This window comes from Syngnathus floridae, chromosome 2 (genome assembly GCF_059516105.1).
Source record: "Syngnathus floridae isolate MCC-2025c chromosome 2, RoL_Sflo_1.0, whole genome shotgun sequence".
NCBI classification, from domain to species: Eukaryota; Metazoa; Chordata; class Actinopteri; order Syngnathiformes; family Syngnathidae; genus Syngnathus; species Syngnathus floridae.
In genome coordinates, this window is record NC_142414.1 from 23,596,591 (window position 1) to 23,622,161 (window position 25,571).

Consider the following 25,571-nt stretch of genomic DNA (forward strand, 5'->3'; position numbering starts at 1 on the left):
TGCACAACAGTTAACCACAACACCCTCCTGCTGACAGGTTGGCCAGCCAGCACCCACTCCCGCCTGGCTGCCAGCTTGCCCATATCCAACAGAACTTAGGAAGCTTTTGCTAACGCCTACCCCAATCTCCCTACTGCCTTCTTCCTCTCAATTCCTGTTTTTCCAACCTCTGACAGCAACTTCCAGTCAGATTGGGATGGGATGCCTCTTCACCATACCTAATTAAACAACCATGTCGGCCAGCCTATTCATGCAGTCATGCACTACATCTCTGCCGTGCTCAGATTTCCTCTCAAATCCCTCTTCACGTTGCTCTTTGCACGACATTATAAGGCAAGGTTGTGTGGATGACATCAGGGAGCTGGAATCTTTGCTTCAAATCCACCGCTGGATTTGAAGCATCAGCGAGTTTCAGGAGACCCGATGTCATTTGATTTCATTGGGTGCTGCTGGCCTTGTTCCCTCCTTGACAAATTTGATGCCCAGTGAGAATTCACAAACATGCTGACTTAGACCATTGCCCCAGCACGAAAATGACAATGCACCGGTTTTTACCCAAAGCCCGTCTATATTCCCAAATTGTCGAGTGAGTCGAAGGCAAGTACAGTACAACAATTTGACATATCCAGTATATCTTATTCTTCCAACAGGACAATTGCTGCTGTCTTCAAGGCCAGATGTTGCCTTAACTATTGAAGCCTTCATTCTCTGTCCATTAAAAGCTGTGTAATGCACTTGGGACAGACGCATCCAGCCAGCACATTCATACAAAACTAGGCCGTATGTGTGTGTGTGTGTGTGTGTGTGTGTGTGTGTGTGTGTGTGTGTGTGTGTGTGTGTGTGTGTGTGCGTGCGCGCGCGTGCGTGCGTGCGTGCGGGCGTGCGTGCGTGCGTGCGTGCATGCGTTTAAGAAAAGAGTCCAATCGTGGTCTTCCTTAAAGAAAGGAAAAGAAATGTGCAACATGATTTTCGTATTTCTTTATTCTTCATGTGGCATCTTTGGGTTGCACCGCATAGCACATCTGGATTGTGTCTAAACAAACATGCCAGTCTGACCTCAGCTCCCACAACAATCAGACTCTGTTTCGTCATCCCGAGGCCTCATGTCATACATTGGCTGCAATAGGGGATTTGACGGGCTGTATGAGTGAGCGTGCCTGTGTGTGCTGTATGAGTGAGCGTGCGCGTGTGTGTGCATGCGTGCGTGCTTGTGTGCATACATGCATGTGTGTTTTACCTTATGTATGTAGTGATTCCCTGTGCGCACATGTGGAAGAATTCATGTGCACAAGTGTAGCACAAGTGTGCTAATGCGTGAGCTAAAACTAGCAGAGTGAAAGGTACAATGTAGCCGCTGAAGTGAGGACATGTCATGAGAGAGAAAATAGACTGTTCAAGCTGGGGATGCCTCCTGAGGACTCAGGTGTTTTCACACAGGAAGATGGAGGAAGAGAAGCAGGGGGTTGGGTGTTTTGAAAGTGTGTGCGCGCGCGTGTGTGTGTGTGTGTGCGTGCGTGCGTGCGTGCGTGCGTGCGTGCGTGCGTGCATGCGTGCATGCGTGCATGCGTGATTGTGTGCTGTGTATGTGAGAGAAAGAGAGAGAGACGGCGACAGAGAGAAAGAGGGTGGAAGAGAGGGGGGTAGAGCTGAAAGTGTCAGACTGTGGCAAATGATCAGAGGACAGTATAATGCCAGCCTCATACATATTGAGAGAGGTGTTTGCCTCAATCTCTTCCACTCTTTGTCACTATATTTCATATTACTCTTGGATTGTCTTCCTACTTTATTGCATTTTGTACTCTAATGCACATTTTAAGCACATTTTAAACCAAATTTTATGTACAATTTAGTAGGGGAAAAATTATCTGATATTATTTTTCACTTCCCGTCAAGGTGAAATTATTATTCATAATAATTATAGCAATAATAATAATTATTATTATTATTGTAATAATTATGATAATGGCAATGTACATGTAAAAGGTCACGTTAAGAAAAAGTTTCATTTTGGGCTCATTATTTTTCATATCACATAAACTTGGCATTTGAACAGGAGTATGTGGACATTTTATATCCAACGTACTCCACCCCAATCATACATAGTAGATGTACTGTAGTAGTCATCAGAACTCATCCGGGTATACACTGTTATAGCTTAATGCAGATGGCAGTAATATCACAATGATGAACGGTAGTTTAACAAAAAATGCTTAGGCCAGGGGTAGGCAATTCCGGTCCTCGAAGGCCGGTGTCCTGCCTGTTTTCTATGTCACCGTTGCAACACCCTGATTCAAATGGTCAGATAATTGGCAAGACCTACAGAAGCTGGATAAGCTCAGTGGACTAGTGGTAGAGTGACCGCCCTGAGACCTGGAAGGTTGTGGGTTCAAACCCTGGCCGGGTCATACCAAAGACTATAAAAATGGGACCCATTGCCTCCCTGCTTGGCATTCAGCATAAAGGGTTGGAATTGGGGGGTTAGATCACCGGGCGCAGCACCGCTGCTGCTCACTGCATGCGGCTCTGGAAAACGCCCCTAGAATTTTTGCAAAAATGCATGAAAATGGAAAAATATGTTGTTTTTTGTTGTTGTTTTTTTAAATGTTTTTTATACGGTAATCATGACACAACCATTCTTATGCTGTAAAAATGTATGAATTTGTAAATATATTAAATAATAACTAATTTAAGAATGACGCCAAATAGCAAAATTGCGTCATAGCCTGCGACACAGCACAGGTGTGTTGAAAACAAGCAGTGATGTGTGAGTGATGGGCCATGGATTCAAAAGGCAAAAAGAAAAAGATTGCTGATGAGAACAGAGGCTTTAAGAAAGAATGGACTCAACTATTTGCTTTCATTGCCAATGCTGAAGCATTGCCTGCATGTCTGATTTGCAATAAGAAGTTGTCAAATAACAAGAAGAGGAATTTGGAGGGACATTTTCAGCTAAAGCGTGCTAAATTTGCTGCCGATCACCCAGTTGCAACTGAGAGGAAACGTGCAATTGCGGTGTTGGTGGAGAAATTTGAGGACCGAAAAAACACTTTCAAGAAATGGATTGCATCTCCAAACTCTTTTACTGATGCAAGTTTTATTGCAGACCGGGAGGTAATAAAGTGCGTATTTTGGGATTTCGAAAACAAAACCGAGATCATTCAGAAAATTGAAGACATGCCTCTCCGCACAAACAATATCACTGATCAGCAACTCAAGGACATTAATTCATCTCCAGCTTTTTCTCAATTGCCTGTGCTGGATGAGTCGTGTGACGTGCCCGATATCGAACAGACAGCTCTGCTATGCAGGTACGTGAACTCTAATGGGCCGCAAGACGAAATGATCAAATTGATTCCATTATTTTCTTTATTCAATTATATTAATAGTAGGCATACAACTTATGTATTGACAGTCTATGTTGCATTATAAAAGGCTGTTAGATTTTTGCGGCTCCAGACAGGTATGTTTTTTGGGGTTTTTTTGGGCCAATGTGGCTCTTTGAACATTTTGGATTGCCGAACCCTGTAATAGAGAAATTTAGGATTTATTTTTACTTTTTAACATCTTCCAACAATATTTTATTTTGACATAATGCTAACATTGACGGTTTGCTTCTGACATGGGGCAACTATTGGATGGGAAGAATCTTCTTGCAACACTGTATTTTCAGCACTAGAGCGCAGCATTTAATTAAAGCTGGCTGCTAGATGCTGAAAGGATTAATCTTATGAATTTCATTTTCATGGCGCATCTATTCTGCTCGTACCACTAGAATAATTTATTTTTTAAAAAATCCACCCATTATGAGGAAGGTGACATTCAAATCATTGGAGCTGAGAAGTTTTGATTGGATGGGCTGATTCAGTGAAGAATTTAGTGATTATTTGAAATGATAATGTCATTGAATAAGCTGTGCAACTGCAAATATGTTTTCACATTTTGTAAGGTGTTTATGAACAGTTTCAACATTTTAACCACTATTTCTATTATTTAAAGACTCAAGACGGCGGCTCGATGGGGCACTGGGTAGCACGTCCGCCTCACAGTTAGGAGGGTGCGGGTTCGATTACAACTCCGGCCCTCCCTGTGTGGAGTTTGCATGTTCTCCCTGTGTCCGCGTGGGTTTTCTCCGGGCACTCCGGTTTCCTCCCACATCCCAAAAACATGCTTGGTAGGCCGATTGAAGACTTCAAGTTGTCCCTAGGTGTGAGTGCGAGTGCAAATGGTTGTTTGTCTCTGTGTGCTCTGTGAATGGCTGGCAACCGGTTCAGGGTGTTCCCCGCCTACTGCCTGATGACGGCTGGGATAGGCTCCAGCACACCCGCGACCCCAGTGAGGACGAAGCGGTTCAGAAAATGGATGGATGGATGAAAGACTCAACACTGTTTTACAGCACACCAAAAACTGGATGATACCAAAAAAGTCAAAGTCAGCTTTATTGTCAATTTCTCCACTGAGGGTGAGGCTGTTCTATTTCATGAAAATGTGCCCATGGTCACTTCACTGCCTTGTATTGTGGGGCCAATGCCAAGTATACTATAGAATACGGTACAGAACCAAAGGTAAACATTTCCAACAAATGAATAGATATATATTTACAATATTGCTTGGACACAATTACATTCATCACCTCAGTGCGATTCATCCTTTCCACAGTCACTCATGGAAACAGAAAAGCAATTCCGTCCAACTGCAGGCGAGCGAGAGCTCGGGATTTCATGACAAAGCGCGCTGGCACTCATGTATAATGTGACCAACTTTAAGCAAAACACTACCGCTTTTATCCATATGGAGCCGCCATAATCAACAAAAACTGAAATTTATCTACTGGGTTTTAAAGAGGCTCCAACAATTAAACCAAAAAGGAAAGATTCTTCTTTGTTATGCTGCCAGAGATGAATCAATTTGACTTTGGGCCGATTAAAAATGTACTTGTTTTAATGCTGTGTTTGTTTGAAGTACATTTTGCGCTTACTAAGTGCAGCTCTTTTAGAGTGATTACACAAAAGCTGCAATCTAGACTTGTGGAACATAGGCTATGGAATAGTTCATTAAAATTGGAAGCAGATACGTTTAACGTTGTAAAATATCACAGTAATGTTGTTGGAGCTCCTACTCTCAGTAGATTACATTTTAAAAATTGCAGGTAAAACTGTTGATGATACATTTGTTTGCATGTAGGATACGAAAACGATAGGATCCTTTGTCGATTTTTTTCTTTAATTTCTCATCTGGCAAAACAGCATTGAAATTAGCAGAGAGAAACATACAATTTACACAACACATTAAACAAAGGAAAGGACAAAAAAAATATGGTTTTGAGACCCATCAAAAATCTGCAAATCTGCCAGATAATGAAGTTTAATTGTTTATTATTGTGTATTATGAAATCCATATTTGATTCTCCACTTGGCTACATTGCAAAGCTGGACCATGGTCAAGATAAGTAATTTTAAACTTAAAACGTTTTGGCGTTTTAAAGTTGCAAATAAAAATAAGTGAGTATGAGGGTATGTAAAACTCTCTGGCAGCCACCATAGATACATGCACTCAACCATTTTAATCAAATAGTGGTTCTCATCTTTTATACCATAGTATGACCGGGCTGACGTTGGACTGATCGGGGACGAGGACGGAATGGGTCTGGGGATGACTATATTATGGGACAGAGGGACGATGATGGGTATATGTCCGGTCGGGGACGAAGGAAGGACAACGGACTGGCATAATAATAAAACATAAAATAATAATAATTTCAATAATAATAAAAACATCTCACTAGTCTTTATTTATTGAACTGCACATCTCTGAAACAAAAACATCTCACATACATACATAAGGGAGGCATCGCGAATAAATAATTATAACTATATATGTATGTATGTATGTGTGTGTGTGTGTGTGTGTATATATATATATATATATATATATATATATATATATATAAGAACCACTCGTGTGTGTGTGTGTGTGTGTGTGTATATATATATATATATATATATATATATATATATATATAAACTTTTTTTCTCACTCTCTATCTCTCGCTGTCTGTGTGTCTCTGTCTCTCTCTCTCTGTCTCTCTCTCGCTCTCTCGCTCTCTCGCACCCCAGCGCGCGCACCTTTGTCGGTCTCTCCACAGGCTCAGGAGAAGACGAAGGTACTCTACAATGGATTTACGGCGGTAGTCACCGTTAGTTGAGATGGTCAGATTGATGTTTTTCTACTCGGATGCTGTTTAGCGTCGCTTCTGCTCCAGCATCATGGCAACCATCGGGGAATTCGACCCACTCAACACAAGAGTCCCTGCAACTAAAATAGAAGTTACCGTCTCGTGCCGGTAAGGTCAAATTCTTACGCATACACTTACTGATGTTTTAACCACTGACATATAAGTTCAAGATTTACCTCTGTCTACTAAAGTTTACGCTTTTTCATTCTTTTTTCCTTTATATTTTTTCTATCTATCTATCTATCTATCTATCTATCTATCTATCTATCTATCTATCTATCTATCTATCTATCTATCTATCTATCTATCTATCTATCTATCTATCTATCTATCTATCTATCTATCTATCTATCTATCTATCTATCTATCTATCTATCTATCTATCTATCTATCCGTCAGTCCATCAGTCAGTCCATCAGTCAGTCCATCGATCAATCTATCGAGCTGGCTTTGATTGAAATAAAACATTATCCGCTTCCTATGTTACTCATTGAAATTTAGTGTTGGAATGACAACACCAGGGCTGACAATCGCCTCAAGCAGACCCCTGGGTGTGTATAATTATTTTTATTCCCTGCCCCCTCTAAATCAGTGACCTTTTGATTTCCCTGCTCTCAAGGAAATGGTTGAGCTGAGCAGCAGGTGCATGCATAGGAGCTATTAAATGCATTCCATATAGTCTATATTGCTCCTGCATAAAGTCCAGCCACGACTCTGAAGATTAGCAATATTCACAGTCATTCCTGATGCACTGATGAATTCTTTCAACAGTTTTTTTGTATTTCAAGATGCATGTTTGCACACAAAGGAAGGCACAGGCATCATCTTATCATGGGCATTTTTCTAAAAAATGAATAAAGAAAATACCCAGAATGGATTTTCTCTTAGTCTCCTGTTTGGTGTCATCGTGGCTCATCTAATTTAGCAACAGGTCACTTTATTGGCCGACTAAATCGAGCCGTAAACCCCGGTCAGCCTTGTTGCTCTCATCAGACTAGCCGTGTGCTAAATGTCTCTTCAGTCCACTCCTGAATAATGAATGGCTGGTTCGCCTGTGTAGTCCCTCCTCTGATCAGCCCCACTTGAGCTAGCGACACATCTCAGTGGACACAAGCTTTGAATTTCAGTTCAATCCCAAGAAACATAAACATTTGCCACAGCCAAATTAGATTTAGCTTCAAATGTGTCTCAATGGTCACCCAAAAATGAATACCGTTTCTATGTATAGTGGAACATCAAAGGATTACCAAACTCCATTTCAGTAAACTAATCAATCTTAGATTTTGCTCATATTAGAACAATAACTTAAAGGTAATAAGCAGAAATAATAAACTCCAGGGAAAAACTCCCCCAACCAATAAAGTCAGAGGTGAGCTGGTGCCATCCTGGCCAATTTGATTGCGAGATAAACCTTGGGCGATTCCAGACACCCTGCGGTGGAAAGTCATTTTGGCCGCTTGTAACCTGAATCTTGTTGTTTCGGTCACGGCCCAGAGCTCTTGCCGATGACTATTTTTGCAATCGTGCATCAATGAGACTTTGTCAAATGGCAATTTCTGAGTCCCATAAAGTACAGTATAGTATGCTGACAGTGACTGATGATGCTGTAGCATTCAACCATCTGGGATTGAAAATCCTACAAAATAAATTGGTTTCTTGCTTTGAAAAATTTAAATTAGTCTGACATCTAGAACAAGTGTCAGTTTTATAAATTTCATACAGAATTTTTACTTCAGGCAATCATAAGTCATGATTGTGAAAGTCAGAGTGGGAAAGATTTGTTTTCACTGCATGTTTTTTCTCCCACAGGAATCTTCTGGATGTGGATACTTTCTCCAAGTCTGATCCTGGTATGTATGATTTATTTCACACCTGACCAAAAAAAAAAAAAAAACCCAGACAGGAACGTTGCATCATATCCAAGCCAAAAATGCAATGAACAGCATAATGAATTTTTTTTTTATTCTTAAACCAGTAAATAAGACAAAAATGGTCAGCGCTGATTCTTAAATCAGTAAATAAGCCAAAAATGGTCAGCGCTGATGATGGTTCACCACACTGCCGATGCAGGGAACAATAAAACCTTACAGCAGAATTATAGAGTCGGTGTTGAAGGAAGGTCATGATACTGGCAGTGTGAAGTCAAATGAAAGTTACAGGTATAAGAAAAAAACATTGGTCATATGAATGTCATTCTTGTATAATATTGTGAAGCCTTGGTGTCAAAGTGTATGTTCCCTGGATACCCTGATCAAGAATTCCATCACAACCTGTGGCCCTTCATCCACTAATTAAGACACAAGGGAGCATGAGCAATTTTTGGTATTTCAGCTATAGTAGGATATGGATGTTATGCAGTAAGCTCCTCATAATATGTTACAAATGTTTCCATGCACCTTTCGCCTTTTGGCAGTTGTAGCTCTGAAATCTTTACATGTGACAGGTATCGACGTATCTTGCAGAAACTGCATTTCGAATCCCAAAATGAGGGCTAAATATTTGTGCTGACATACAGTAATGTAGTACTCCTAAGATCTCACTTGTGCGTTGATGTGTACACTCAAGAGCATCGGAAGCCCAAGTATTAGAAGATACCTGTAATTATTGCCTCTACATCACTGCAACATGACTTAATCAGGCCATTCATTGTGAGAAAGTAGCACACACTAAGCCTGAAATAGAGCATAAAATATTCAAAAACAAACCTTTCAGACTAGATGTGCATAAATTTTGTATTGCAATTTCATGTCTTCTCCAAATGGGTTTTAATATCAAGTTCACTAAATGAAGCTTTGGTTTAAGAAAAAAAAAAAAAAAAAAAAAAAAAGGATGAACACGTGTGAAAGTATAAATATTCAGTCCACCAAAGGTCATCCTGGCAAGTCTGGTTAAGACCTGCGGGAGGTTATTTTGTGTGACCTCATTAGCCCAGGAAACAATTTGCAAGAGCAAAAGAGCAATACTGAGCTGATATTTTTAAAACACGATTCAATAGTTCTCAAGGTATGAGCTGGGAAAGCATCCAACCTCAACACATTCACCTTAACGCTAAAGCTACATTAGAGAGTGTCTCAGCTGGTCCCCCAATATTATAGATGACTAAAGTAGGTTATCCATGGTTGCCATGGCAATGTTGCAATTTACTGTTCTCTTTACAACAACTATGTTCCATCCAAAGTTGAATAATTCATAGTTAGGCCATATCTTTGCACAACTGCTAAACCCTTTCTTTTAAAAGTGGCCCATGTGCCAAATTTTAAAGGTATTCTCTGTGCACAGCCATTTTCAGGTCACCCCACAGATGTTCAATTGGCTCATGGACGGGGCTCTGACTAGGTCATCCTCATTCTGTCTTTTTTGTGGTGAAGCCATAAACAAAGGATTGTTTATTTCGAACTAAAAAGTTGAAACTCATCTTCCTCTTTTTAAAACTTATTGTTTGGGGCCAATGTTGCCTCTGTGGCCCCATAATTTTGACCAATATTTCTGTTTTGCTGCTGGGGTATCATTAGTTTGACGGTTTGAGGTGATGAAAAAAGGATTAGGGGATGAATATACATACTGGGATGGCACCTACTGTATCTAGTGATGGCTCTCTGGTTTGTTTATCTTTTACCCGGACACTGCAAATATTTTAGGAGTGCCAGAGGAATTGTCCTTTTGAAAGTGCCGAGTGTTCACACACGAACCAAAACAAGAGATATTTGTCAGGGTCAGCAATTTCACCTTGAAGTCATTGCGAAGTTCTGGAGCCATTGTTGTGTTCATGCTTCACTTTGACATAGTCACCCCCACCTACTTAATGTTTACCTGGTTTAATCAGCCAGTTAAATAATATTAAGGTTATCTTTTAGACGGCAGTGGCAAACATGTTTGTTAAACAGTATTTCACATTGGAGGATGAATAAGAGATGTCAACGTAAGCAAAACCTTGTGCATTTCAAACTTTAGTTAATGCTCCCACTGAACATATTATAGAGGGAAAAATAAGTCCCACACTGTTATTTTTAAATGAAAAGGGAGACAATATGAAGGATGAGAGAAGATATTAAAGCACAGTTTTGTTTCATCGTCAAAGCGTCCAGTATAAGTAAATAAAAATGGTCTCTGAGCATAATCGAAGAGACAGGGCCATTCAGGAATCCCAGAATAGTGTTTTAGTCAGAAAACAACGTGGGCGCGTTTGTTCTAGCTATAACAGTACCAAAGAGCCTTTCGAAGAAAATTACATGGAAGCGCTTGACTGCTGCAGTTGATCGTTTAGACTGTGGCATTACCAAAGTTAGATTAAAGCTTTGCCTTGATGGCTAAAACACAGGTAGACCTAGTAAGTTCAACAGCAACGTTATTGTAATAGTCCATTGACAGGACAGCATTTGGTTCGAAAGTGCAAGGAGGAAGAGCAAGTGGTCAAAGAAACAAGTCTACTGGACCAACGAGACTTTGGAGGAATTCAAAGGGCAAGATCCTTGTTAAATTCGTTAACGCAATTACTGGGCATCTCAAGAAGCTGGTAGTGAATTCTAGTGGCCCAGGCTTAATTTGAAATAAAACACATATAATTGCAAATAAGATGCATTAATATATGTATCTATTAAACATTAAAGGTGAAAGTAACAGAGTTGATCAGAGATATCAACTTGGGAGTGAGCCCTGGTTTTTTGTTCATAATGGTGTAAACACAAGCAAACTAGCTTTGACTGTCATCCAGAAAAACATTAAATTGGGCATTACTTGCTCTAACGACAAAATGCATAACATACAGTACATGTGAGATATTCCATCATTGGATGATAGCTTCCACATAATTCTATTGCTCTTCTTTTCCAATCAACCACTCCATTTACATTCACAGGCACACTCTGCATCAGCCTCATCTGGTGGCTATTTTGACAGGAATCATGCATACGAGTAAATCCCAAGCCACTAATACGAGTGCAATTTAGGTGACAGGATAGACGTAATTAACAGAGTGGGCGCCATACAGGAGATAGGAGATTGACGTGATGTAAATGGTTTAATTAAATCACACAGTCATAATCAGGGATACAAGTAATCTCTGTAGACCGCTGATTGTGTAAAATGCTAAATTTAGGGTTACATTTTTCCGCTCATTCATATCATTCAGAACTAATCAGCGTCAATTAGTAAATGGGTCAGAGCGATAGAGTCTGAAACTACCGTTTCATCATCTGACTCATAACTCTTGACAACATCGAAATTCCTAGTGGCAAAAATAATTTTTGAACACTTTCTCAACTTTTTTCTAAAAAGTATAGGATAAAGATGCACAGTATACTTCACAGTTATGATGAATTGATATACTTTTCATTTGGATAGTTCAGTGGAACTATATATGAGTGCTGTTGTAAATAGGGAATTATTTTATGACACAAACAAGGTGACAAAAAATCCTGTGACCCAAATCATTGATATCAAAAAGAAATTGTGTTTTGTGCCACAGCATCCACAGTATACTGTATGTACCACTCGCACTCACGCCTCTGGACAATTGGCCTAGCATGCATATCTTTGGAATGTGGGAGAAAACCAGAGTACCCGTAGGAAACCCACGCAGGCACGGGGCGAACATGCAAACTCCACACAGGAAGCCCCGACCCTGTAGCGCTGAACTGTGAGGGGTAGGTGCTAAGCAATGCTCCACTGTGAAATCTTAAGTATTTAATGATATAAATAATTTTTTTCAGCATTAATCAACCTTCAGTACTCTACTTTTCCATTTTTATTCATGAGAATCTGTACTGTACTTGCTTGCCATGGATAGGTAACCCCCGGTACTGTGAAGGTTAATTTGCAATACCTAAAAATGTCAAAGCTGTCTTTTCTCAGGGCACCGTTTTATTCTGTCACCCACCTCAAGTACTTTCGCAAGTGTTATTCCAATCCCAGGAAGTCAATGATCCAGACCTCAACTCAATTTCCAGACCTTCTGCTTGTATAATTGGTCATCTTTCTCCGCATCAGTGTAAGATACAAAATGCGACACCGAAATTCTGTGAAGTGCTCTGTAAGCTAAAAGGGCAAGTCTCGAGTTGTTTGTGACATTACGGTGAATGATGTCACACTCACTAAACAGGGGGAAGCGATAACATACTTGACAGCACCTCAGTATATCTTTGTAGAGACCCTTGGGGGCGGGGCAATTGCATGCACATACTCACACACAAAGGGTGAGAGAACATCAGAGCGAGGATTCAAAGGCTTCTTTGAAGGCACTTTGACGGCACTCCATATTCGATGATACTTTTTATACCTTTAACCCAGCCACAAAAAGTCACTCTCGTTTCAATGCAAGATTGAATCACTATTTTGTCTCTCCCAAAGCAGTCAGATGCTTGCATTGTGAGGCAGATGGACTCGTGAGAATACATGCTACAATTTCACAAAGCAATCTTGCCAGTCCTCAAGCCGGATACTATTGTGGTGGGCACAGAATAGTGTGAGCCAGATGGTTTAGATGTCATGAAAGTGACAGCAGCAGCAGTTTTATCAGAATTGGGAAACAAGACTCATAACTCATAAAGTTACTCCTTTAACTAGTCAATTTAGCAATGTGCTTGAGATGATACCATGGATAGAGAAGAAGCGGTTGCTCAATGGCAGCGAGTCCGAGTGAGCAGTCTCTCCCTCGGAGGTGAGGAGTCCTGTCGTGACACATTCCCCACAATGTAAATTGTTTACTTCACTGTAAGATTGGGATCTTAACGGGAGAAATGATCGATTGGGAGTTACTTGTTAGATAAAGTTGAAAGTCGAGAGTCTCCCGCCTGAATCGGGAAAATAGACAAGCTCCCTTTGTAATGCTAAGCAGAATAGTTGCATAGCTAGTGTAATCTATTGTAGACATGACCAATTATTTAGCTTTAAGAGAATCAATGACAGCTCCTATTGGTTGTTGCCAAGTAGTGGATTCTACAGCTTACCTGACCTCATCATATAATGGGAGCCATGCGGAATTTTACGCAAATCTGTAACAGGGCTGAGTTAGATGAATGTTTTTCCACCCCAAATGAGTGGTGCAATTTGTTAATGGTTGAGTACAATTCTCTGAGCTGAATAACGCTATAGATGCACCAGAACACATTTTGCACTTCTCTTTTCAGAATAAGTGAATGTTTGAATCTGAGTGCATTGGTAAATTGCTATCCTTTTTTAAAGTCATTTTGACCGCCAACGCTGTTTTGCAGAACAAAATGCCAAGATGGTGAAGATTGTCTGTGAAGTGGCTCTCTACTCATCTAATTTATTGATGCCTTAGACTTTGTCCTTGGAGATGTTGTACTGTGTTGCCTGGGCATCGTGTAAATTGAATTAGAGTTTGTGCTTCTCCGCCACCAAATTGCTTGATGCCTGGATGTGTTTGCCCACACATGGAGGAGTAACTGTGTGATCAATTTTCATTCCTCCATCTGCAGCCAAGATCAAGGAAACTTGCCAGTGGAGTGATATACTGTATATATTTTTTTTTCTCTGATGCCTTTAGACAGTAAGACGTACATCAGCAGCATAGGACCCTGGAGGAAGCAATCACCTCTTCAATTTCAAGGTTGATACGTTTTATAAAATTACCCTTCTTGTTGTCCAACATACCCAAGACAGTTTTCTGACTATTTCTGGTCTTATGTCCTTTCAAATTACCATCTATCTGTAGTCTCTCATTTAAATGGACATCATTGTTAGTTTCCTTTTAAATGTATAATGCAAGCGAATAAAATTTCTTTGTTGTGCCCCTTTGGCAGAACCTCATCCAGAGATTTTTCTGTGTGCAGAGCACAGGTCATAGCTGTTGTTGGATTATATTCAAGTTGTGTGCTCATAAAAATGCCAAAAATGTCTTTCTTCACAATCTTTCTTCAGTTTATTCAAAGTTAAAAGATGCCACATAGCATTGTTAAAAAAAAGTTTCATTTTAAGACCTACTAGTATGTAATTGCTTCATTCCCCAACTTTTCTGTCATTTATTAAATTCTATATCGTTTGCAGAAGAATGTGTTCTCTCCTTACCTGAATAAAGGTTAAATAAAATAAAACTGACTTTCAGTAAGTTAATCAGTAATATTTTCTTACTTTTGTAACAATATGTGCTATTTTTTTTACTCTTATTAAAAGAGTTCTTGGTCACATGAAATGCTCTTGGAGAGAATATCAAAGACTCTTCACATTATGCATTATTAAAATTCTTACTATACGTTCAGATTAATTATGCAAACATTCTGCATGTGGGCTTATAGCACTGGGACTGACTGTAGCTGCTAGTTTCTTTGCTGCCTGTTGTAATGATGAATCTATATTAATCAAACAACTTCAAAACAAAGTCATCATTTTAGGATTAGTCATTCGATATTTATAACGCACAGTCTGTTGATATTCTGTTTGTTAGTGTTCAAAATGAGGTTCAGTTTCACTTTCATATTTGCGTTATTAGTCTTATGGTATTTATGAGTGCCTTTAGGAATTTTTACCAGTAGATACAGTTACCCTGCAGCTGTTGAATCTAATGAATTAGAAAATAATAAAAAATTACATACAAAATGGCAAAAAAAAATGGTTAATTTCTGTTTTTATTAGATTCGTGAAAATGGTAGCAATCTTCTGCAAAAAAATAAGAAAATGTCATCGGTCTGATCATTTATTTATCTTCATTCGAATGCCTCAAGGGACAGCTGAATGTAGTATGTTATGTTTTAGTCTCAGTTGTATATGTCTAATAAATAATACATCTGAATCACATGAATAAGCTGAGCCATGGAGACTAGTGTTGGTATTCAAATTACGCACAAATACATTTCAGCTCATTTTTTGCAAGTACGTAATATGAAACCATTTTGTATTCATGAAGGCTTGTTGCAATTTCTGCTGTCAGTCAGTGATTTAAAGATGCTGCTTCTTTTAATAAGAGTCCTTCCCGGGAGGAAGTCACTAGTGTTGACCTGTATATTCATATTTATTACCATCTTGTCGAGTTTTTTTTTTTTTTTTTAACATATTACAGGCATGCGTGACCTCAACTACTTTGTCGCTGCCCTTGAGGAGTCACAGGCTTTGTGTGTTTGCCCAAGCTTGTGAAGTCGTCTGTGTTTGGAGCATAGTAGATCGAGCAGGAGATTATGAATTCAAAGAAAAGCAAATGTATGTTATTTTCTTCAAAGAAAATGCTATGTGACGTATGCTTTTGAAACCTGATGAGATGCCTTACTCTCGACTAAATAGTTGGGGTTAGTCTCAAATTAACAGTCTCTAATTATATTTACCATTCTAATGAATGAAGATGCATTTGATTTGTTCTATCTTCTCCTAAAACAAACTTTTTTAAAATGCGCACATTTAACACGTTTTTGTCAAATGATAAATTGTGCTCAACAATTTTGAACTGTATGAAAACACACCAGATTTGTTCTCCGTGTAACCTGCAAACCCGGAAAATGCGAGCACATGACATACCTGTACCTAATATGTGGTCCTTCTTCTTCTATTTGGAGTAAACAAAACAAAAAAAATGCGAATCAATGTTGGCTGGATGTCATGAAGTGAACTGCCGCCGTGTATCACTGGCAGTCTGAAGTGCACTCGTAGCTATAATTTTGATCTGTTAAAGGCAATAATATTGGTCAAGTAACCGCCGCGTCTAAATAAACTCTTTGCAAGCATTTCTTTTTGCGCTAATTTGAAAGGCTGAAAGAAGACATTCCCAGCCAAAGGGACAACGGTAAGAGAGGTGATTCCTCCTGACATCCTCTGCTCTGCCACTGCTAAACTCTGCTGCACTGCATATAATGTGATTTGTCCTTGCGTGCAGCTTCAGTCTTTTTCTAAGTCACCTGGGCCCTTGCTGTCCTGTAGTCCATTGTCAAGAATTGTATTTAGAGGTAGGCCTTCGAGTGCTGGCAATGAATAGCCGTGTGATTTGGCTGCTCTGAGGCTGAGCAGATGGGGATTTTCCTCTCTCAGTCACTTTCCATAAAAGAGGTAATCAGTCAGGTTCTTTGGCTGACACTCCATTGGATTAGTGTGATGTCGCCGCCGTGCTTTGGTGCTGTTACTCTGCAACCTTGGGGAGATACCAAGGTCCCATGGCTTTGATTGCAGACAAAATGCTTTTGGTGGCTTGGACGTCATTACATGTTGGAGACGAGACAGAATCGGTGCGATTTAGGGATTGAATCTCTACCTATTGTCTGCAATTATTCATTTATGAGACAAGGATGAACAAAAGCCATTGGAACAAATATGGCTAACAATCTAACAAAGGAATGTTCTGCCAAAGATGCATTACTGAAAAGACTCCCTGCCTTCTGCTCTTTCTCTGTTATCTCCCCTCAGTTAATTGCCCATTAGGAGGAAAAATGTGGTTTTAATCGTTTGCTGGTCCAAAACTGTCTGAAGTTCATTCCACCTAATCAATTTCAGACAAACATGCAGTGGCTGATTGTTCCCATTGAAACACAAAAAGCAACACTTGACCGATCATTAAAACATCCAATTAGAGACTCTCTCTAGCGGCGGGTCTTGTTTGTATGCTTAAGCAAGCACATTTGTGTTTAATCTTAACATGGCAAAGTGATGAATTTGTGGGTTTATAATTTGGTTGTTATAATTGCTTATTTATGCAGCTGAGCCACAGAGCAGAAACAAAAGCTCTGATTTGTAAGGAAACCATACTGTAACATTTTGTATACAGTCAAAGTCAGTGTGCTGGTGTGGCCGTTTTTTTTAAAGAAAAAATGATGTTATGTGTGATAGATACTATTCTATCTTCAAAAACCCGGTTATTCATTTATAATTTGAAAATGTGGACTCAGTTCTTGATTTACTGTGTCGTATATACTGCCAGTAACCGGACTGTTTGTTGATTCAGTTTGCACTAATTTGCGGTGTGAAGAACGATTTACACATCAAACTTGTGTTACATTTCGAATATTCCTATGTGGTCACATTTTGGTAAATACTGTATATGAGAGGAATTTCTACCAGAAACATGTTTCCACAATTGGGTGAGAAATCCTTAACTGATTGGTTTTGCAATTGAGAAAGGTTTCTGTACGCTCCTTTTCAATCAAGTGTACTAAATTAATTCTTGTCACACTCTTTTCTTTTCAGTGGTGGTTCTGTATCTGCAGGCTATAGGAACCAAAGAGTGGAGGGAGGTAGGAAAAACATATATTTTCAGTATATGCCAGCATCCTATGTTTTTTATTGACCATAAGTGTGAGTGACTTTCCAAAATGCGCAGACACAAATTAAAAAGCGTCAACCTCCTCAATGGCGCTACAAAGTGTAATCACAGTCTGAAAAATGCTGCCTGAGTGATAAAAAAGTGAAGATTGAATTAGAAAAGACAAAAGACAAACAGCACATTGTTAAAAAAGAGAACATCCAGTCATGAATAAGGATACAAAGATGCACAAGAGAGATTAATGGTTTGTCTCGTTAAATGTGAGCAATCCTCCCCTTGCCATCTTGCAATATTGCTCTCTGTCTTTACTATTAATGGCAGGGGGTTGTGACCGTTCTTCCTTCACCTGTTTTGTCACGTTTCATTGTTAGGTTTTTTTCCAAGAGGTGAACGATGAGAAGTAAGAGCATTGGTGCATACGTCAAATCCTGGATATGGCGGATGTTACACATTACTGCCATGAAATCATCAGCCAAAAATAAATTGAAAATTCCAAGTTAACTTTTGTGTTCATTGGAAAATTTGCCATATGAACAGATGTTCTCAGATAAACAGTAACTTTTAGAGTTGTGCTCATTTTTTTACTATTTATCTTTCTTGTTTGATTGATACATTAGAGAAAGCAGAGATTTTGTAATGAAATACCTGTTTTAAGACAAAGTTACACTCTCCTCCACAAGTAAGTAACAGTCAGGCCAAGACCGAAAACATTTGGCTTGGAAATCAAAAGATGACTTTGATACGTGCATCAATATTTCACTTCTTATTTTGAGGGGCTTCGTTTTAGCTCCAGTACACAATTTAGAACATAGCACCTTTTGTTTGAACCCATCAAATTTTCATGTATGCAAAAGCTTTGGAACAGTAAAATATAATGATCAAATAGTAAATAAAATATTTAGCTGGATGATTTAGGATCGAGCAGTTTAGTTTTATCGATCTTTAAAACACTAGACAAAGGTCTTGTTCAAAATGGTGGCTCCAAATCCAATTTCTGTCATAACCCACATTGTATCGGTCTTGACTTTATTAAGTCTGAACAAGAAAATCGTGTGAAATCTGATTTGAGCAAGATGGATCCAACTCCCAAACCACGTGGTGAGGAGTGTTGATGCCCTGGTCTATCAAATCTTAGAGTAAATCAGTTTTTGCTCACTTGCATGCAAACAGGCAATAAGGAGAAAAACCTTGAGCTTATCCACTGTGATTCATGACGACTTTGGTGACAGACACATGGAAGAAAAGAAAGCACCTACGGGTTTTAAAGCCAGGTGCTGCTACTATCTGAGCAAGAATAAATTAAACAATAACAATTAAATAAATTCATAGGGCAGCACAGTGGCGCACAGTTCCGAGATGCTGAGTTTGCTTCCAGCTCCAGTCTTCCTGTGTGGCGTTTGCACGATCTCCCCGTGCTTGCATGGGTTTCCTCCGGGTGCTCCGGTTTCCTCCCACATTCCAAAGACATGCATGGCAGGCCGGTTGACCGCTCCAACAAAAATTGTTTGTTGGTTTGATTATGAGTGTGAATGCAATGCTTGTCTACCAATGCTCTGTGATTGGCTGGCGACCAGTTCAAGGAGTACCCTGCATTCCACCCGAAGTCAGCTGGGATAGGCTCCAGCACGCCCACAACCCTCATGAGGATAAGTGGTTCAGATAATGAAGGAACGAATAAATGACTGAATGAATGAATAACTCATCTTTGTATATACGGCATTGCAAGTGCATGTTCTGAAGGCTACCTTGTTACCATAGCAACCAATGCAGACAGGTCAGTCCAGAGAGCTAATATGGGGATGAAATATAAGGATATACTATGATCTGATCAGTTGAAAATGACTTTGTCGACAGTCCAACTTCAAGATATGATTTAATCAAAACATTGGAATTTTTCTGTGTCGACCTTTTCTGTAGAAGTTCGCTTTGTTGTTTTCATCATGTGTTACGTTGAAATTTATTGCACCGCTCCCAGAGGAAACCAAGTATATCACCTTCCAACAGCCTATCAGTCCAGTCATTCCAGCAGCTGAAAACACTATCTCCCAAGATGTCAAAAGTTGCAGTGATGAGCCAACTTTGCCACTTTGGGATGAACTGTCTACCAGTGAATTCGAGCTCTAATCAGTGTATATCTTTTTCAATTTACTGGAAAATATATCTGTGTGGTCTGCGCCAAACTTTACTTTCCAGCTCAGTTTGAGGCAGCAAATGAATCAGGCCCATATTTAGGTATTGGCGGAAATGTGCAGTATGTTTTGCCTCCATTGCTTCATGGGAAGCCTTAGAAGATAAAATAACCTTTGAAATGTATCAATTGAATTCCACATGGTCAACAAAATTCATCTATCCATCCATTATCCGACGCTTTTATTCTCACAAGGGTCGCGGGATCCTATCCCAGCAGTTTTAGGGCGGTAGACGGGGGACAGCCTGAACTGGTCATCAGCCAATTGCAGGGCACACGTAGACAAACGACCACTCACACTCACATATGGGAAATTTGGAGTGGTCGGCCTATGATGCATGTTATTGGGATGTGCGAGGAAACCGTAGTACCCAGAGGAAACCCACGCAGGTAAGGGGAGAACATGCAAACTTCACACAGAAAGACCGGAACCCACAACCCCTAACCCTAACCAGTGTGCCACCGCCTCAACAAATTTTGTTATATATAAAAAAATGTCAATTATCTTTGAATGACCATCCCTGAACCTTCACCCTTTAGAAATGGTTTTAGTCCTTGTGTCAGGATGTAGTCAGGAATGGAATCAATTGCAATCTACAGAGGTAAACATACAGTCATCAGATAGTGTGCAATCATTTTTAGTGCCAGGAGCCGATGACAATGCATGAATTGAAATGAAACAATTTTCTTTTGCTTTTGAAATTACATTTCCAATCAAGAAACAAATGGGAGATAGAAAAAGCAACAGCGTTTGCGACATTCTTTCACTGAACCTAGAATCCAGTGTTTATGGTTTCATCACCTTCACAAGTTCAATCCATAAAGTGTGTTTTTGACAGGATTTATGCAGTTAGAGTGATTTTTCTCTGTGCTACGATGACACTTGACATGGTACGAAGAGAAAACATGTTTAAACTTGACAGGAACAAAATTGATCATCTGAAAGGTTAAAGTGTACGAGTATGATTAAAAGCAAAGCCGCAGTGAGCCATTAGCGCTCTAAGATTTGAGCGTGACATCGTTGTGTTCTACAGATCACGTATCATGTCTGTGCATTTAAAATTAGAATTCCAAAATCAACCTCAAATAGCTTGAGGTGTCACGTTAAAATTAAAGAACTAGTCTGTTAAATTTGAGCCCAAATGTCAAAGTTTAAGGCAGTAGAATCTTGTCCCACCCATTCAATAAAAAAAAGTAAAGACACTATTTCCCCCTTTCAATGACTGCAAATCATTATGGCAAAAAAAAAGGTAAATTTATTTCTTATAGCAATACTGTCAACATGAAACCCCATTTAATTTGGTTATTAAAAACATCCCTAATTGTTTCCCCCACGAGCCATTGCAGCAGCTATTTAAAAAAAAATCACCCCAGATTGAACTTTGAAACCAATAGGGATTTGCTGTAAGGTGATATGGCAGGTGGGTTCTAAGGTCCAGGGCACTTCCATGAGTCCTTGGTAATGAATAGGGTGAGGACACAGTTGATAGCGTCGTCTATGTGTCCAGGGCACTAAAGACATGAGTCAAGCTATGGCGAGGCAGTGCCGAAATCAATAGCTCATTACTTGGTGCTTTTCGGGCCAGGCCACGCAGGCGAGGCTGGTCGTCCGCTGGGGGAATTAGTGGTGGTGTGATTGTCAGGGAGAGAAGGTTGGGACCTGGACTTGTGCGGGATAGCGAGTCTCTATTCTTGCTTTAAATAGCCCCCTGACCTCTCACGAGACACAACATTTAGCACAGCGCCCAGCCACTTTTTGAGAGCATTTTTTAAAGGATATTTGAGTGTTTTAACTCTAACAAATATTGTAATAATATGAATGTGACTTTGTGATTTTCTGTTTTTTCTTTCTGTTTGAGGAAGTTTAATCACATGTATTGACTTTTCTGCTGTTGTAGTCTGGCCGGACAGAGGTGATCGATAACACCCGGAATCCTGATTTTGTCCGAAAGTTTGTCTTGGATTTCTTCTTTGAAGAAAAACAAAGTATAAGGTTTGATGTGTAAGTAACCTGTTGTTTTGTTCAAATTCCCCAAAGAAATCCAAGGTGAGGTGACTCTGTTGCATCACAACTCAATTTGGTGAAAAGAAATCTTTATTCAGGAGGGTATAGCACCAAATTGAATGATAAATAAAATGCGATCATTATTCACTGATTAGGTTTTTTTTATACTCACTTAACTTCACTAACATTTTTAGCCTCAATAGATAGCTGTCAAAGGTCACTCACATTCCACTTAAGCTTCATCTACAGGGTATGAGCTGTTTCATTATTGTGACAATTACTTTGACTAAACTGAAGATAGTGAAGTGAGGAAATTGTACCTAAAAAAATGCATATATTTTCATTTTGTAAACTCATGTTCTTGAACTGCTAGTTGACATTTAGATGGACCCAAATATGTAGAACATTTAGTCTTCCTTGTGTCCTTTCCTTCACGTGAGAACAATTAACAGGGTTGGCCATCATTAAAAGCCATTATTGAAAGCCGGATCTATTCCACTGAAGAGTAGGCATTTTTATCTGTGATTATCTCATTTAGGCTTTGTAATAAGATTGTGCAAGCTTTGTTTTTCTGATAGTAAAAAAAAAAAAACAAGCAGTCAGAATAAAGTACTGCTTGGAGCTCATTAAATCCACAAGTAAAAACACTGTGAAAAAATGCACTTCTGAGCTAAATTGCATGCAGTCAGTGACTATTAAAGCACAGATGGACAAGTTATATCCAAATCTAAGCACTCAGCACATATGTCGTCGCCGCTGTTTGCAGAGATACTACATTTTGAATGTCACTGAATTATGTGCAGAATTCAGTTCCTTTCTAAACAAGCAAATCCATTAGTGGAGATAATCCTTTCAGATCAGGGGCCACCAACATGGTGTCCACAGGCAGCAGGTAGCCCCCAAGGACCATATGAGTGACCCAACGTCTAAAAATAGGTCACCATTGAGATGCCTCTAATGTTTCTGTGAGTCCACTAGCCATTACCAGTGAAATATATCTGACTCATTTTTTGTTGCTATTCCTTTTTTAAATTCCATATCATGTAAATTTAGAACTGGCAGTATTTAAAAGAAAAAAAAAGTTATTTTGCACATGACCAAACCATAGCATTTGTGGGAACAAAGTAGCAAGCGCAATGATGATGAAATGATTTTCGTTTCAAGTAATGTGAGAAAATGTCGTATTTCAGACGTGTGTTCATTCAGTTTCTTTGAAGTAACTCTCCGTTTGAAAAAGGTACTTCGCTCACCGTATATCTGGCTCCAGCTCTTTTTAGCATTCCATTCAAGACACCTTGTTTGCAAAACATTGATTTTCAATATTACAAAAAAAAAAACATTAGACTTTAACTGTGATGAGATGAAGAGGAGATGAAAGGCAAGTTGCAATGTTTTCACGGGGAAGAAACTAGCCAACAATCTTAAAAAAAAAAAAAAAAAATTCTGAGAGGAAGATATTGTTTGCATAATCCAAATAGTCCAAATGAAGAGAACAACACTGACCACATTATAATTAACAACATATCACTGATAATAAGCTACAACTCCGTTTTTGGAATCCAAGGCTCCATAAGCTTTAAGAAATGTCAAAGTCAAATGTCTTATTATTATGTCTTTGCTTCTGCCAGGTATAATGTGGACTCTCGGAGCTGCAACATTTCCAAGCACGTAAGTACAGTATGTCAATGTCCACTGATTCAGTGCTGATAGCTCTCATTAGCAGTGTAAAGTCATTTACAATGTAAGAGTGAACAACAGCCATGTTGTGACTCAGTAGGCAGAAAGTGTCATTCAGAACACAATGGAGCAGGAGCCTTTCTAATGACAAATGTTCCTTCTTTTTTTTTCTCACAAAACTTTCAATCATGCCGGAGCGCAGAAGGTGAGTGGTTTATGATTAAAGTACATTGCTAACCTCATCCTCCACTCATTCCATGATTTATGTTCTAAAATAGTCCACCTCATTGCTTTTTCTCCCATTCTTTCATTCCATCTCATCAAGGGCAAACAACATAAGGCAGAGAGTTTCCCCTCCTCCGTTGTGTTATTGCTCACGGTGTGTCGCTGCAGCTGGACTTCAAATGTACAAGCAGCTGTTGTTGTTTGAGACTACAGCAGTTTGTGTCACGACATTTACAGGTGCTAAACACATCTAGTCTAGTCCCTAATGACACAAAACAAAAGACGTATCATGTTTCATCCCGTCGGTATTTTTGGGGGGGTATGTTCCGGAATTGAGTGCGTATGACTGCAGCTCCACTATTATGTCTTTCATCTGCCATGCAATTAATTCAATTTCTCTTTTCATTCAGGACTTTTTGGGACAGACGTTTTGCACCCTCGGAGAAATTATTGGTTCCACGGGAGGGCGTCTGGAGAAAACTCTCTCGTAAGTCTTGCAGCGTTATCTCGTTTATACTGATATAATTAATCGTGACAAATTAATTCCCAATTTCTGCTATTGTGTTCAATGATAATAAAATGTATGCTCATGAATATCGATGGCCGGCCCCTGATGAAATCTAAGCTGTAATACCCATCTCAGTGATGAGGTGCGTATCGCCTCAACTGGTTTCATCTATTATATCGCAATATCAGAGGCAAGATCATGCAAAACATCTTTGTTCATCAAAGTGCATGGTGCAAGTGATCAAAACAAAGACCCCCTGTGAGAATACTGATGGAATAGTTGAAAAATCCCCACTATTACCTACTCGGAAATACATTACTTCCCATAACCTAATACATTGCAAACACAAGCCTTTTGATTTCACCTCAACTCAACGCTGAAACATTTTGACAAATTTAATGTCATAATAGTGTGAATAGAAAAATGTCCCTCAGCTTGTGTCTGTATCAAATTTAACCTCGGTTATCTTATCCATGGTCCATGTGTAAAAGGGCTCAATGAATTCTCTGTTCATTCTATCGCCATTTGAAATTCGGGACACGAGTCCCTTCCAAGGTCGATTAGTTAGAAATACAAACAAAATTGGTGTGTACAGTCAGTTTTTCTATATTCGCTCTTCATATCTCTCGGGTCCAACAAATGTGTTAAAATTGCTCCTCATGAAATATTTATAAGCTATTTCCTTGTAAAATGTGGAAACCTGTCCTGTATGCTTGATAGAAGTCGGTTCACTGTTTTAGCTTGCTCTCTTGTTTACTTTCAAGTAACATTTTTGGGACAAATGACACTTTGGTGCAAGATCTATAACATAACAGTGGTTGCCTTTTTTTTTTACTTCAAGTACCCCCATAAAAATCTCAGTTCTCCAAATATTACCATCATGATCAACATTTAAATACAGTAGGTTTGTTGGCCCAAACGAGGCAGCTGTTTTATTCTTAAAAAGTATGTTGACTATTGTAATTTACTCTAATTTTATGTTCACTGTGCTCAGCAATGAGGACATAAAAAAGAACATTACTTGAATCATTATAGTGCAGTTCATAAAAGCAAATAAATGAAATAAAAAAATTATACAAAAATAGATAATTCAAACAAATAGCTTTTAATGATTAAATGCAAATGAAAAAATGTTAAATTCCACAGAAGCATATTTTTTTAAAAATACAGCATGATAAGAAAATATAATTGAAATGAATCTTTTTTTGTTTTTGCTGTGAGTATACCATAGGACTGAATGATGCATTCTGACTGCTTCAGTTTATCACATTTTTGGAAAACTGCGCTGTATATGATTGACAATATCGTTTCAGATGCGATGATTTTATGCCTTTTTTTGCTAACAACTTTGCCATCGACCACACGCTGACTCAAATCAAAACAAATTTGATGTAATTCATCTCACATGCCTGATTTTTGCTGTTTTCAAAGATCTACGAGTGTGGGAGGCAGTTTACAACCAAATCGCACCTTCGAGAGGCTATTCTCATATCTTACTAAATCTACTCTCAAACAGTGTTAAAATTGACACCGGTATATTGA

General features: G+C 39.1%; 1 protein-coding gene across 3 annotated transcripts in view; it reads left to right on the forward strand.

Annotated features, from left to right (window-relative positions):
- The first annotated feature begins 2,799 nt into the window (after positions 1 to 2,799).
- Positions 2,800 to 25,571, forward strand: part of cpne9 (copine family member IX) — a 56,125-nt gene continuing 33,353 nt past the window's right edge. The window contains exons 1-8 of one of the 3 annotated variants that reach the window (XM_088368721.1): positions 2,800 to 3,308; positions 6,114 to 6,160; positions 6,243 to 6,340; positions 8,042 to 8,082; positions 17,351 to 17,397; positions 21,513 to 21,616; positions 23,248 to 23,287; positions 23,932 to 24,008. In XM_088368721.1, coding sequence (XP_088224847.1) covers positions 3,260 to 3,308; positions 6,114 to 6,160; positions 6,243 to 6,340; positions 8,042 to 8,082; positions 17,351 to 17,397; positions 21,513 to 21,616; positions 23,248 to 23,287; positions 23,932 to 24,008 — 503 coding nt within the window. In that variant the 5' untranslated portion in view covers positions 2,800 to 3,259. Of the gene's footprint in view, positions 3,309 to 6,113; positions 6,161 to 6,242; positions 6,341 to 8,041; positions 8,083 to 11,926; positions 12,888 to 17,350; positions 17,398 to 21,512; positions 21,617 to 23,247; positions 23,288 to 23,689; positions 23,759 to 23,931; positions 24,009 to 25,571 lie in introns of those variants that run through there. The other 2 variants (XM_088368722.1, XM_088368723.1) reach the window with 2 other exon arrangements.